The 16,806-nt window shown below is 32.1% G+C and overlaps 2 protein-coding genes across 2 annotated transcripts in view; one reads left to right on the top strand and one right to left on the bottom strand.

The window, feature by feature from the left end:
• Positions 1-16,806, bottom strand: part of nbeab (neurobeachin b) — a 344,764-nt gene that overhangs the window by 157,029 nt on the left and 170,929 nt on the right. Inside the window, exons 25-26 of the mRNA XM_056474110.1 lie at positions 16,444-16,590; positions 9,352-9,488 (exon numbers count right to left, since the gene is read on the bottom strand). Of these exons, the coding sequence (XP_056330085.1) occupies positions 9,352-9,488; positions 16,444-16,590 (284 nt within the window). The remainder of the gene's footprint in view (positions 1-9,351; positions 9,489-16,443; positions 16,591-16,806) is intronic.
• On the top strand, positions 6,379-8,281 carry mab21l1 (mab-21-like 1). Its single transcript, XM_056473172.1, has one exon. It carries the CDS (start codon positions 6,765-6,767, stop codon positions 7,842-7,844), a length of 1,080 nt encoding a protein of 359 aa, XP_056329147.1. The 5' UTR covers positions 6,379-6,764; the 3' UTR covers positions 7,845-8,281.

The raw sequence follows: 16,806 nt of genomic DNA, 5'->3' as shown, positions 1-16,806 counted from the left end.
AAAAAATTTTTTTAGCAAAGTTTAACTTACTTTAAATGATAATTTTTAAAAAGAAATTAAACAGAACCAAAAGGAAACAGAACCGAACCGAAATAAATCAAAATGGAACGAAATGGAACGGAAGAGAATGGAAATGGAAACAGAAACAGAAACAGAAAAAAAAAAAAAGCCAAACCAAAACAAAACTTTTTTTTCAACGATTAACTTACTATCAATCAAGTTTAGCGTACAAGTGCAATAATACAATATAATTTATCTATAATAAACACAAAACTGAAATAACTGGTAAAAACTTAAACACAGAAAAGATACTTTAACTGTAACTTGTAAAAATTTTACTATTTAGAAACAATAAACAATAGAAAATCTATTTAATTTTTAAAACAACATAACCGAACCCAACCAAAACAAAATTAAATTAAATGAAACGGAACGGGAAACAAAACAAAAACAAATCTTTTTTTTTAATCAAAGATTAACTTCCTTTAAATCATAACAGTTCTGCGTACAGTAATCCAATATAATTTATTTTTAATAAAAACAAAACTGAAAAAAATTTAAAACAAAAATGATAATTAACTTGTAAAAGTTTAAACATTTCATAGAAAATCTATGCAATTTTTTAAAACAAACTGAACTGAAACAGAACCAAACCAAAATGAAATCAAATGAAACGTAAGGAATCGGAACGGAAACGAATCGAAACTAAATGAAAAGAAACAAAACAAAAACACAAAAAAAAACAAGCCAAAGCAAAACAAATCTTTGTTATCAAAGATGAACTTACTTTATAACAGATTTGCTTACCAGTACAGTAATACAATATAATTGATCCTTTATAAAAACATAAAATTGAAAATAAGTAAATACAAAAAAAATCTAACATTTATACAAATCTTTTATATTTCATTTTTCCAAAAAGACTACAGTTCTGAAATTTTTATTGAAAACCTGTGACTCAAAACCTGCAGAATCTATAAGACAGAATCGAAATCACTCATTTGTTTAAAGCAAACAAATAATAATAAATAAATAAATAGATCAAATAAACAATACCACTCAGAGTCAGTTAAACACATGTTTGACAAGGGCCTTTACCAGCATGCCTGACCATTCTGACAGGAGAATCGCTCTTCAGAACGAGACGGGAGGGAGAAAGAAAAATGAAGAGATCATTGGCGAGGAAACTCCAGAACAAAGAAGCCTTCAACGAGCTAAACGTTTCCTGGGTCATATGCTCTCACCAAAAAAAAAAAAAAATGGGGCGGAAGACGGAGTCATTGTATTGATTTACACAATCCGGCATCCTATTCGCTGGGTCAGGAATAGCAGCCATACTGTTGTCACATCCTCATATATCACAACCCAAGCCTGTGGACTGTGCGTTATGGTCACAAAGACACTGATCGCAATGTTGTGGAGACGCAAAGCAGTGCGTGACAGGAGAGGGGGTTTGAGGTCAAGGGGGATTTTGAGTGCCTCCAGGTCACACTTAATAGGCCACTTGAGTCACGTATACAGTATTGAATGGTTTGTATTCACAGCATAAAAGATGCAGAATTAAATAGGTAGCCTATCATTAAATTAAATACATTTATTACGCCCCAAATCTAGGGGAAAACAACATGGAAATAATAAATGAAAAAGGTTGTGGGTGGTGGATTTCCCAAACAAACAAACAAAAAAAACGTATACAAAAGATCCCCTTCGGTTGACGACCTACCTTTAGTCTTGTACAAATGTCCATGTATGCTTACAACATAAAACTAAACCTTCATGAGAAAATATATATATGATCAATAATCATAACAACATAAGCTTTTTGAGTTAATTTAACTTATTATAAACATAAAAATCCATTTCATGTCAAATTAAGTCAGTTTAATGTAAGTTTAAATGATGTGTAATGTTAATTCTAGATACACTGTAAAAAATGCTTAGTCCCACATCAATATGTTTTGTCATGAAGGAAGTTATTAGTTTTTACAAATTTAAGTGGACTGAACATAAAACAATTAAGTTGTCCCCAAAATAACTAAAAAAAAATGTGATTGTTTCAGGCCATTTTAAATGAGTAAGTTGAACAAACAACTATCAAATTTGTAGTCGTCTACACTGTACAAAAGTCTGGGTTAGACACAATCAATATGTGTTGGGGCAACATGAAGGAATTGAGTTAACTTAGTACTTACAAATTTGAGAATTTCTTCTGTTAGATGAAATGCAAGTATAACAGTTCTATTTCCAATACAGGGTGTGTGAGACTGAGAACTAAAGAGTGTAAAACAGTTCAGCCAAAAATGAAAAGTATGTATACTCAAAAATGACTTTTACTACTTAAAATGGCCTGAAACATCAACTTTTGGTGGGGAAACTTAATTATTTTATGTTCAATGCACTTAATTTGTAAAAAACAAAAAACAAAAAAAACAATAAGGTTAACTTAATAAATTTGTGTTGGGACAACATGAAGGAATTATGTGGAACCCAGCATTTTTTACAGTGTAATTATTACTCATAAAGATCCCCTTCGGTCGACGACCAACCTTTTTCTTGTACAAATGTCCATGTATGCTTACAACATGAAACTAAACCTTCACTGTAAGAAAGAATACATGATCAATAGTCATAACAACATAAGCTTTTTAAGTGAATTTAACTTATTTTAAACAACAAAAAAAACATTTATTGTCAAATTAAGTTGGTTTGATGTAAGTTTAAATTACGTGTAAGATTTATTCTAGAGACACTGTAAAATAATGCTGAGTTCCACACAGTCCACAATATGTGCTGTGACAACATGAAAGATTTAAGTTATTAGTTTGTACAAATTTAAGTGGATTTAACACAAAACAATCAAGTGTTACCCCAAAACACTCAAGAATTGTGTTGTTTTAGACCTTTGTAAATAATTAGTTACCTACACTGTAAACAATGCTGGGTTCCACACAATTGATTTGTGTTGTGGCAACATGAAGGAATTAAGTTAACTTATTAGTACTTACAAATTTGAGCGGGTTGAACACAAAACAATTAAGTTGTCCCTCCAAAAACCTCAAGAATTGTGTTGGTTCAGCTCATTTTAAATAAGCAGTTTGAGCAAACAGCAAACATAATATTTGAGTGTATTTTGAAAACCTTAAGTTCTTCTGTTAGATGAAATGCAATTATAACAGGTCGATTTCCGTTACAGAGTGTGGGAAATTAAGAACTGAAAAAGTATCAAACATTTCAGCAAAAAATTAAAAGTACATACACTCATAAATAACTTTTACTGCTTAAAATGAGCTGAAGCAACACTTAATTGGTTTATGTTCAATCTACTTAAATTTGTAAAAAAAAAAAAAACAGTAAGATTAGCTTAATAAACTTGTGTTGGGACAGCATGAAGGAATTGTGTGGAACCCAGCATTTTTACAGTGTAATTATTCACTCATATGCTGTTTTTCTATATGTTCTACTGATATTTTGAACACTGTTGGAAACTGGTAGCCCTTGACTTCCATAATATTTCTTTTTTCCAACAATGACAATGGATAGGTTTACAAGATTATTCAACAGAAAGAAAAAAACTCATAAAAAGTTTGGAACTACACTGTAAAAATTTGTATGATCAATTGTCCTGACAACATATATTTTTAGGTCATTGTAACTTATTAAACTGTTAATCATTTTTTAACTTAATTTTATAAGTTACGCAAGCTGTTTTAATTCAGTTTAACATAATATAAGTTCAATGGACTCATAAGGTTAATTTGATTCAACTTAAAAATGTATACAACCAGGATTGTTTTACAGTGTACTCAATTGTGACTGAATAAGTGTATCTTGATTTTTTTTTTGGCTCAATATCATTTTAAGAGTTTAACGGTGGCTAATGTGAGCTTAAATTATGGCTGATATTATAACACTGTACTGCAGTTTACTGTAACACACTGACAAACAATAGTCGAGAAACTGATTCAGACATACAAAAGCAGTGCTGAACACATCACAGTATAAACCAGTGAAGGGAGGGAGACCGTCTGATCTGATACGGTTGGGTACCTGCCATGTAATGTGTGTGAGTGTATGTGTGTGTGTGAGAGAGAGAGAGAGAGAGAGAGAGAGAGAGAGAGAGAGAGAGAGAGAGAGAGAGAGAGAGAGAGAGAGAGAGAGAGAGAGAGAGAGAGAGAGAGAGAGAGAGAGAGAGGGTTGAGGTGGAAATCAAGGTTAAACAGAGAGCTTAAAAACATTTGAGTAGTGTCAGTAAAAAAAAAATAAAAAATAAAATAAATAACTAAATAAATAAATTATATATATATATATATATATATATATATATATATATATATATATATATATATATATATATATATATATATATATATATATATATTTTCCCATGTATCAAACCAGACGTTTTTCACCTAATCAGTATTTGAAATCCAATAATCTAAAATTGGGTCGACTTTTGCATAGCCTACTATTTAAAGAAATGTAAAGTGAATAAATAAAATGGCTGGTTTAAATACAGTGTCACATTTACACATCCCTGCCAAAGGCCCAAAAACCATTCACCTTGCTTTAATTTTGGCAAAGGAGAACTTATATGTGTGATCGCTGCCTGAAAACAGCAGAGCTCTATTAATTATGGTTGGCAAAATCATTCGGGCAGAAGGAGCCAAGCAGACTACAGAGAGGGCTGGAGCCAACCGAGCGTAATGCATCCTCAGTACAGTGACCTCTTACAATCTGCTCATGCAGCCAACTAAACATACTGTACATGTGCGGTATTCTGTGGATAGGTAGTCTATATTTATAAAAGAAAAAACACACAAAGCATTCAAACGCGCCCCCTAATTTCTTAAAAATAAAAAAGTACACCTATTTCACTAAAACTCAGTGCCGCGTCGAGGTGGGGATTTAGAAAAAGATCAAAAGACTCTTGTTGAATCATATTTGATTTCAGATTCAATATCGCGAGGAAAGTTTGTGCAGTTCGCATATAACGATCTTTAAAGATAAAGTTTATTTCAGTTCGCATGTGTGTTTGTTAACATTTTTACAGTTAAATAAATTTGCCTAAAATATGCTGAGGCAAACTAATAAAAACGAAGTAAAAAATGCCAAATATGAACGTGTTTTAATGGCTCGAGATTATAAATTAAGATCCAAATGTTTTGCATTAAAGCATTAGTAGACTGCTGCATTCAATTATACTGAAATTCATATAGTTAATTTTAGTGCAATAATACGTTAAAACATGCACATTTAAAATAAAGATAAACTAAAACTAAATCTAGGCTAATTAACACATTGAAAACCCGTATAATTACCAATTCAAAAATAGAAAAGACGCTTCTACTTTGGTAAAGCTGGAAGGTTTAATTCGTTCAAAGTTTGAATGATGCTTTTTAAAATTAATTTAGGCTAAAAATTCTAATAACATCAAAAAAGGCGATTTTTAATAGGCTAGGTTTAGAAAAATCACCTTAACGCACATAACTTTACTAAATGGGCCTTCGTATTCCTGCCATCGCCAATTAACTTCAGAAAAACTAAACCTAATCATTTTATATGTAATAATAAATGAGTCGATGACACGACTTAGTTAAATGAACCTAATTCCCCATTTTCTATAGCCTAATAAAGGAAAATATATGTTTGAAATTGTTAAAATTAAAGAAAACATTCCTGCGTTCGGTATACAGAGATTTAATAGCTATCATATGTATACTGCTAAATATTTTAAAGAAAATTTTATAAACCACATTATGCAAAACGGATTTAAATTTACACGCACTAAAGAGAGATATCACCAAATATAAGCAACAGATAATATAAATGTAATCCTTTAAACAATGAAAATAACATGACGCGAAACAATACTGCACAGCCAAAAGATAAATGGATGAGCAGATCAACGAAAAACATTATGCATTTAAAAAGTGCACGCCTTTCTACAAAAGAAATATATGAAATAAAAACACAAAATAACCTGTTTTAATCTAATCGTAATAAATATTCTTAAAACGATAATGAGAATGTTAAGTATCAAATAATAGGCCTACACCATAAATATTCACAAATATTAAATTAAATATGATTTCTGGTTGTAAAACAAGCCTTGATAAATTATCCAAATAACCAAATGCATATTCTTAATCTATATAGAAGAACAAAAAAGGTCCGTGTATCGCGAATAAACCTGTTTCTTCTCCCTCCAAAGTGTAGGTGTGTTTCCACCAGACGGGTTGGTTGTGTATAAAAGCTGAGGATTAATTTGTCGTCAATAAACTGAAGGCAGTGACGACTCGTGCTGTGATTGGACGAGCTCCTCTCAAACCCTCCCTTTATAATTTCAGAGGACTGAGTTCGGAGTCTTAAACACACCAACACCGCTTGGACACACACTTAAGAGCACCCTGCACTTTCCAACCCCTATTGAAAACAGAGAAAAGACACCGCAAGTGGATACAAGAGGTTTCCTGAACTACTGATCCGTGCGTATGGACTTTTAATTGCCGAATTACACCAAGGCGTTTGACTTTTTTCTTTCTTTTTTTGGTCGCATCAGAAAATACAAGCAGATGATTTAACTGCCCGAGTTTGTGCATGTGCTCCACGCACAAATAAAAAAAGGCTTTTAAAAATTTTAAATCCCCGTTTTTTCTCTAAATAGTCCACATTCTTCTCTAAAATTGGCTCCTGTACAAACAGCCGCGTTGGATCCCTCGGGTTACTGCGAGACTCCGGTGTACAACCCGGATCTCTGTCCAAATATGATCGCCGCCCAGGCCAAGCTGGTTTATCATCTCAATAAATACTATAACGAGAAATGCCAGTCTCGGAAAGCGGCCATCTCCAAGACCATACGGGAGGTGTGCAAGGTGGTCTCAGATGTCCTAAAAGAGGTGGAGGTCCAGGAGCCCCGCTTTATCAGCTCCTTAAACGAAATGGATAACCGCTTCGAAGGGCTCGAGGTCATCTCTCCTACTGAATTCGAGGTGGTCCTCTATCTGAACCAGATGGGGGTCTTCAACTTCGTGGACGACGGCTCTCTGCCGGGCTGCGCCGTGCTCAAGCTCAGCGACGGGCGGAAGAGAAGTATGTCTCTCTGGGTCGAGTTCATCACGGCTTCGGGATACCTGTCAGCGCGCAAGATCCGCTCCAGGTTCCAGACGCTTGTGGCGCAGGCGGTGGATAAGTGCAGCTATAGGGACGTGGTTAAAATGGTCGCCGATACCAGCGAGGTGAAATTACGCATCAGAGACCGATATGTGGTTCAGATCACTCCCGCGTTCAAGTGCACCGGCATATGGCCGCGCAGCGCTGCTCACTGGCCGCTGCCGCACATCCCGTGGCCTGGTCCGAACAGAGTGGCAGAAGTCAAAGCCGAGGGTTTCAATCTCTTGTCGAAGGAGTGTTACTCGCTGAACGGGAAGCAAAGCTCGGCGGAGAGCGATGCCTGGGTGTTGCAGTTCGCCGAAGCGGAGAACCGACTGCTCCTGGGAGGGTGCAGGAAGAAATGTCTGTCCCTGCTCAAGACTCTGCGCGACCGTCACCTTGAACTACCGGGACAGCCTCTCAACAACTATCACATGAAAACTCTTGTGTCTTACGAGTGCGAAAAACACCCGCGCGAGTCGGACTGGGACGAAAACTGCCTCGGGGATCGACTGAACGGGATTTTATTGCAGCTCATTTCGTGCTTGCAGTGTAGGAGATGCCCCCATTATTTTCTGCCAAACCTAGACCTTTTCCAAGGGAAGCCACATTCGGCCCTTGAAAACGCTGCCAAACAGACTTGGCGACTGGCAAGAGAAATTCTAACCAACCCTAAAAGCCTGGAGAAACTCTGAGGTAAAAAATAAACGGCATGTTTGTGAATTGGAGGTCTGACTGATCAAAGTTCTGAGGCCTAGACGATGCTAATCAGGAACTCTTCCACAAAATGGTCACTGTTGAAACCAATCCACGTTGATTTTGTTGTAAAAAATATTTTAGAGAGCTCCGTTTAAAAATACTTTACATGACGAGAATTTGTCGTGAGGGAGCAAATTGTATCAACAATCAAAATGAATGGTTACCTGTCAGTATTACTGTTTCTTTCTTTTCTTTTATCGAGCCATGCCCGACAACACATTTTACCTAAAAGCTTTCGACACACGAAGACAGAATATAACCTGTACATTTTATACTGTAAATAGACACATTTGTAGATTGTGAATCCGGTGGTCTGCAGTTGTGAATGTTGTTCTGTGACACGTAAATAGAAGTATAATTTCACCTGTTTTAACATTCGCCTGGATTATTTCTGAAGAGAGAAAGAAGAAAAATCATTTAAACCTGCATCAGCGATTTAATCTATTGTCAATGGCAAATTTTAAAAGTTTACATTTGATGGTACTATTTGTTACGTTCCTAAACATTCCATACGCATACTTGAATTCTTATTTAAAGTATATTCGACCGTTTTTGTTTGTACCTTGCTTACATGGTAAAAGGCTGAAGTTGAGAATATATATATGAAAAAAATATACCTGAAAACAATGCACTTGAAATACACTGGAATATAACATTTTGTGATTTGATTTTTTATATCTGTCTCTGAGTTTATTTAAAGAGTTAATAAAAACAAATGAATATTTGTGTCCAAATAATGATTCGTGATGCATATACTGTAATTTAATATTTTTGGGGGGTGGTTAAGCATCTGGATTTTCGGCGTAAAAATTATACAGTGTAGCTTGGTTCTTCTCACAAAATAAAAAGCGGATAAAACACTAAAGGAACATAGGAAAACATTTCTTCCCGACTGTTGAGAGAAGAACAAGTATGAGCTGAAATATGGATTGCAGAAACAGGACAGAAAATGTTTATCTTAAAAATAAAACACTGCAACGACAGTTATGTTTGTCAAAATTGCACATCTTAATTTATTAAATTATGTTTTTTGTACCAACATTTTTGAGATTAACCTTTTTGATGTCATATCATTATATTCATACTAAAAGCCGATTTATGCAATTTTTTTATTTAAATGCGTTGTGGATGAGTTATTCGTTTTTGGTTAATTCTGTATAAATAATAATTTTAACTAATTTTGTGCCAATAAACCAGTTTTAGTTAAAACAAGTTTATTGTTTTTAAAATAGAATTAAGGCTAGTCTTTACGCATGGCCTCACGGGGTATTCAAGGCATGGGCCTCGATTTTGTTTTGTTTTTTAAATTACAGTTTTAATAAATTGTTGAATATTTTAGCATCTTATTTCGATCCACATCACGAGGAGTGCAGTTCTGATTTATACTCGCATGCGTACTACACACTGTCAAATGCACAGCAGCACAGCAGAAATGCAACCTACTTTGGCATCAATGCGTCTGAAGGCTGGGTCATCTTCGTCCACTTCAAAATAGATTTCCGTGGTAGTGATGGAGAGAGTCCCACGAGCTACAGTGACCGGAGCAATAAGCTGGGCCGGAGTGCTCAAAACAACAGGGCCTGTAACAAGGAAATACGTTTTATTTTCACAGGGGAATTTGCCAAGATTACGCATATAACCAGTCAGTCATAAACAAACAAGACGTGATGCAAGTTAGTAGCTGATGTATTTATACACAACCATACACTTACACTAAACAATTTGTGACATTTTTTGGAATGTGTTTACAATATTTTTTCCCCGAGTCAGCCTTTTCTAATATAGTTTTGTACACTTGGACATGGTTGTGGTCCAGCGGCTTTCATCACGCGAGTGGGTGTGTAAAATTGTTTGTAGTTTATTCAGAAGTATCTCGATTTTCATCAAGGAAATTTTTTTATTATCATTTTTTTTTAATTCAAGCTTGGTCAAAAGAAAATATCAAGCAGAGCTTTATATAAACATGCATCAAACTGAAACAGAAAGAGGAAAACTGTTGAAGAGAATTTCAGCAATTACACAATTAAGCTGTTGCTTTATTAAATTATATAAAGGGAAAAATGAAACGTTTTAGGTAAGATATGCGCTTTCTATGCATCCTCACAGCAATAATTTCACAGTCACTTTCCTGCGTTATTTAGCGACAAAACAAATCATGTTTGAGTGATACGCATTTAGCCTTCGCTACCTAATCAAATCAATCGTTGAGACTCATTTTTGATGATGTGAGACCTGTAGAATTGACCTTACAAATATTATTAAAATATTTGCAGACATTCTGACCTCAGGTCACATGACAATGATCTAATCTCAAGCTTGTGTGCGCTCTTTCTCTACATATATTTTTCCTCTATATGACCAGTCCTCTGTGTTTTATTATTTCACCATTGCAGCAGTCCACGGATCTGTCCAGGATGTGAGGAGAGGCTCTAGAAATTGGGATATTTATCGATCCCATGAACTCCAAAGAGCCACTTTAACGTCTCATCAATCTTAATCTGCTCTCCTCGGCCAATTATGCCCGATACTGTTGCAAGATTACAAGTGGATTTGAGTTTCAATTCCCAGAGCACTCCTTCACTGCTCTCCCCGACCGCTCGTAGAAACCAAAGCTGCTTTACCTCCTTTTTGTACCAGCTACAACAACCGCTATTTCACTCCCAGGCAGCAAATATTAACACTCTCAGTTTTATTTAAAACAGACACTATTGAAATCCCAGATTAATATATTTAACATTTGTGTATCGAAGACCATAAATCGAAGAAGCGCAAATATATGATTTAGACAGGAAGAGTTTACGCGAAAACATACAGAGGGCCTATAAACACATTTGAAGAGTTCAGATGCAAAAATCTCTTAAGTAGCCTACCATCTGAAATGTTCTTCTAAAATGGCCATTTCCAGAGACCTTTATTTATATTCACTTATTTCACATTAAAGACAATGAAAAAAAACATTAATTGACATTAAGAGGAAATTACTCAACTTATATATATGAGCTTGAGAAAAATGCTAATTTTAGGAGATAAAATCAAATGGCACTTGGAGGTTTTTGCATCTGAACTCTTTATTTATAGACCCGCATATAAATAAATGTAGAAGATAAATAAATTTAAACATATCAATTTATATGATATGATAACTCCAACAAATACTATCTTTATTTTCCATCAAATCTCTCATAAAACGCTGAAAATATATGAACATAAATTCACCTGTAAAAAAAAATGAGCCCTTTAATCCGAATCAAGTCTCTTTAATGTTTAATAGAGAAAGAGGCAATTGTAACGTGGCCTAGAGGGACTCTTGTGAATCCGGAGACAATACAACATTAATCCAATGCGCAGAGAAGATTAGCGCTAAAGCCTCCGGGGACCTTTAAAATGGGATGAAGCAAAAATAATTTCATATTACAGAATCAGTGCGATCAGGTTTCACATGACATGTAATCTCATCCGCCGCTGGGAATGAAGCCTTTCTCGATTGTTGTAAACCAATACGAGCAACATTTAGGCCTATTCTTACAAAGATTAGCTACAACTTCACTATACTATACTATACTATACTATACTATACTATACTATACTGTAGGCCTACTAACAATACTGATAACAACAATATGGCTTGGTAATAAAACACTAAGGCGTTCATAATTTTCCCTGTTAATCCTATTTAATTTGTGACTAGTCTAGTGATGTAGTGTTGATTTCAGAGTACTAGTGAGGATTAGCAGATTATCATGTAGGAATGAAACAGGTGCAGTTGTACTCAGCAAATCTGAGGTGCACGCGGTTCTGTCGGGCCGCGCGCGCCGTGTCCTGACGTCAGCTAGCCTACTAAACAGACGGCCTCGCGCTATCGGCTGTGATGTCACAGGAGTGTGGCTGGCGAGACAAAGGCATGATGGGAAAATAGATGATTGTTTTCTCTTTCTGTGTCACTACAGGGGCCTAAAATAAATATGAAAATAAAAGATTAATTTGCTTGAACTGAATACAACATGATCAGTTTTAAGTTAGAGCAAAAAATTTTCTGTTGTTTTGAAAACTACTGATGACATTTCCTCTAGATTTAAATAAATAAATAAACATAGGTAAAAATAACACACACATGGCCACGTTTATATTAATTTTAGACAAAACAATAGCAATGTTTTACTTCAAAACGTCAAGGAAGCATTATATTGTGGAATGACCCAGATTTTTAATCACAACAAAATGAAAACATTTGCTATTTTGAACAATAGTTATTGTCCTGGGGAAAAGCCTCTAATTAACTAATTAAATGTTTAATAAGAATATTTTCAGACCTTTATATTAACACATAAATATTACAATTTTACTCAAACAAACAAGTAAATCCATCCAACAGAAAAGTGGTCTCTTTATTTTACTCAGATGTATGATTTCCTATATTATTTATATGAAATAGCCTACAGGCTATAACAATTATAAACATTATTATTAACTATATTAAAATATATATTTAATTTAAATACAATTATATTAAATATCTAAATACCTTCTGTTGTTAATAATATAAAAATATGCCTATAATAAATAATAATAAATATAAAAAAGACAGAGCGAGAGAGTACGAGAAAGCCAATCAGCATCGCATCTCTTTTCACATCACACCTATTCTGTCTGTGTTCAGTTGTGGGTGTAAATACAGGCACGACAGTTTCTGTTCTCTGATTGGCTGGACGCAAACCGAGCCCCTCCCACTGGCTGTGAGAAGGCTGTTGTTGATTGGCCTGTTGTTTACACCGCTCTCATTAGCACTAGCATTAGCGTGCAGGCCCAGTGTCAAAATAGAAACAGCGCACACACACAGCAAACTGACACAGAAAAATATAGCACAGCTCCCCTTGTGGTGAAGATTCACAAATCAGATCAAAGATTAAAGCTGTGATATGACATTCAAATCCATAAATACATATAAACCTGAGTACTGAGCATCATAAACCTACCTGTTATCATACAGAAAAACACATACTGAACAAAAGAAACGAAGACATGTCTGTTTACTTAAGTAAATATACAGTAAAATTATTTAAAGGTAATTTAGTTAGTTGATTTTAGCTAATATTGAAGTTGAAAATTATTTTAGCTAATTAATAATTCAACATATGTTGACTAAAGATTTGGTTTAATACAATCAGTATTATAAAGTATAGCAGAATCAAATGTTTTAATGGCTGGAAACATAAATCAGCACACTTGATGCTTTACATTAATCCTTATTATGGTGATGATTTCAGATTTTAGAGATTTATGAGCATGTGCCAGGATCTATGATTAATTACATTCCAGTAAAATTACTTTCAACATAGATGGGAAATAATAAGAACAGAAGGAAAAAACCAGACTGCATTCCTTTAAGTCAAACTGGCAAATATCAGTGGGAAAATATTAGAAGTAATTAGGGCAATCCTGATTTAAATTTGATGACTGAGATCATACAAAGCCAAATGAGTGGATTTCTATAGAATAACCTTCATATTTCTAAAAGCATTGCGTAGAGACCGTGTTTGGAAATGTGTTAAGCAAGACCGGCTATGCATAAATAGCACTGAGGTTTACATAGAACACTTCAGATTAAATAAATATACAAATTAGGCTGGTGGCTTTTTTTTTTTTTTTTTACAGACACATAAATATCTCACCACTCATTTTTAACCTTCACTGACTAATGAAGGTCTACAGAGCGAGTCTGGGCATTGATTATTCTGGGCATTATTAATAACATGTCTGATTCACATTCAGAACACATATATCACATATAACATCTGACTGTGTTTGCAAAGCACAGCAAACACTTATTCCAGTTGCGGAGCATAATGGAAATGTGGGTATACTTTTTAATGACTCCTTTTAAAAATAAATAAATAAAAGCTATATAAACAATAAAAAGTATACAAAATATTAAACTATATAGAATAAATATATAAAATAAATAAATAAATAAATCTAATTTAAATAAAGCTGAATATACAATGGCAAGTATATAAAATAACAGACAATACAGAGAAAATAAAATAAAAACATTTAAATAAAGTTAAATAAACAATATATATATATATATATATATATATATATATATATATATATATATATATATATATATATATATATATATATATATATATATATATATATAAGAATAGAGTATATAGAGAATACAAATATATAAATAACCTTTAAATAAAATTTAATAAACAATAAGACTACAATAAAATAATAGACTATATAGAGAAAATAAACAAATAAATAAATACAATTTAAATAAAGTTAAATAAACAATAAGAAGCAAATTAAATAATAATATAGAGAAAATAAATAAATAACATTTAAATAAATCTAAATAAACAATAACAAGTATATAAAATAACGGACTATATAGATAATACAAATAAATAACATTTAAAAAAGGTTAAATAAACAATAAGTAGTAAATAAAATAATAGAATATATAGAAAATAAATAAATAAATAAATGAATAAATAACATTTAAATAAAGCTAAATAAACAACACAAAGTATATAAAATAATAAACGATAAAGAAAATATATAAATAATTAACTAATATAAATAATTTAAAAAAATGCATTTAAATAAAGTTAAATAAACTATAGGAAATATATAAAATAATAGAATACATAGAAAAAAAATAAACAAAGTACTGTATATAAAACAATAGACTATAAAGAAAATAAATTAATAATTAAAACTTAATAAAATACATTTAAATAAAGTTAGATGAACTATAGTAAATATATAAAATATTAGACTACATAGAGAACATAAATAAATAACATTTAAATAAAGCTAAATAAACTATAAAAATGTAAAAACTATATAGAGAAAAAAAAACTATAAACCACATTCATATACAGTTAAATAAATAATATTAAGCATATAAAATAATAGACTATAAAGAGAAAATAAATAAATAAATTACATTTAAACCAAGTTAAATAAACCACAAAAAGTATAAAAAATTATAGATTATAGGAGAAATAAATAAATAAATAGCTTTTAATTAAAGCTAAATAAACAATAAAAAGTATATAAAATAATAAACTATAAGAAAAATCAACAATAAAAAGCATATAAAAGACCACAAAGAGAAAGTACATAAATAAATTAATAAATAACATCTTCATAAAGCTAAATAAACAATAAAAAGTTTATAAAACAATAGACTACAGAGAAAATAAATGAATAATATAACAAATAACATTTGATATGGAATATAAAACATAAAACAGTAGATTATATATAAAAATAAATAAATAAATAAATAAAAAAAAACATTTAAATAAAGTTAAATAAACAATAAGAGGCATAAAAAATAACAGACTGCATATAGAGGGAAAAAATTAATTGAAGCCAAATAAAAATAACAGACTACATAAAGAAAAAAAATAAATAAATACAATTTAAATAAAGTTAAATAAACAATAAAAAAATACAGTATATAAAATACTAGACTATAAAGAGAAAATAAATAAATAAATAAATGAACAAATAAATAAATAAATAAATAAATAACATTTAAATACAAAACAAAACATACAAAAATACAAAATGTATAAAATAATAGACCAACATTTAAATAATAATATTTAATTAATAAATAAATTATAGAGGAAAAAAAAATAAAGCCCAATAAAAATAATAGACTATATATAGAAAATAAATATATAGAGAAAAATGTTTTCCAGAAACGATCTTCCAAATCATTACAATTAACAGAAGATGATAGTTCAGGTATTAATAAATACATATTTTGTTGATTAATTGAATAATTGATTACCTCCTGATTGTTGGCATGATTCATGTTTGATTTAATCAGTGTTAACAATATTAAAGTATTAGTGCTTTTAAAAAAGATTAATCTCTCAAAAATTGTCAAACCTGCCTCTGGAAACATTAACTCTTGGACATAAACTGGCTGTGAGGGGGAAAAAAAAGACAAATTAAAAATAACGTAATACTATAACCTTTGAAATAATAAATAAACAAACATTTGACAGAGACAGAAAAAAGTAACACTGTCCAGAGCAATACTTAACCCTACAGACTGCCAGAAAAACATAAACACAGTCCTAAAGCAAACCAACCACACTAACTACACTGGTCTGCATCCAGATTGACAAGTAAGATATATTTATATATCTGTTCTATGTCAAACTCTGTCATTCTGCCAAAATGCCATGCTTAAGCCATATATAAATAAATAAATGCTACCAAATGTGGATTTATGCAGACATTTCCGATGAAGTGCTCTGGCCAGGATCTCGCTGCAAAGGTAATTTAACACAAGATTTTGGAGTTTTATTAAGATAACTAATTGTGTTCTCTCATTTTATTTGTAATTTATTTAACCATTTAATGATCAATTCAAAGCCATGTGACAAGGAAAGTGACAAGGAGCTGATGTATGACTTAACTTACTATGCATATACTGCATGGAGAAGCGTTTCTTCCATACAAATTGCCCTCTGTGTTGTGTATAGATCCACTCACCTGCCAAGTTGTCGACCTCTTTCTCCTGCAGTAAACTGACAGCGTCATCGTCCCCCTCGAGCATCAGCTCTGTCTCAGTGTTCTGGCTGACCGATGCCTGCCCGCGGAAACCCTTTCTCCCTCTCAGAGCTTCGTCTTCCTCCGGGCCTGCAGACGAGACAGGAGACAAAATGACAATGGACACCATTAACTCCTGAGCACATTTCAGAAATAAAACAAATAAACATTACATTAAATTACATTAGGATAAAATAAAATCAATAAAAATAAAAAAATTACATTTAATTACATTAGAATAAAATCAAATTAATAAAAAAAATACATTAAATTACATTAGAATAAAATCAAATCAATAAAAATAAA

This window comes from Danio aesculapii, chromosome 15 (genome assembly GCF_903798145.1).
Source record: "Danio aesculapii chromosome 15, fDanAes4.1, whole genome shotgun sequence".
Taxonomy (NCBI): Eukaryota; Metazoa; Chordata; class Actinopteri; order Cypriniformes; family Danionidae; genus Danio; species Danio aesculapii.
This window is presented reverse-complemented; position numbering and strand designations above follow the sequence as displayed.

Excerpts from the sequence above, each read along its gene's own strand:
- mab21l1 (XM_056473172.1), top strand. The coding sequence starts at position 6,765 with ATGATCGCCGCCCAGGCCAAGCTGGTTTATCATCTCAATAAATACTAT.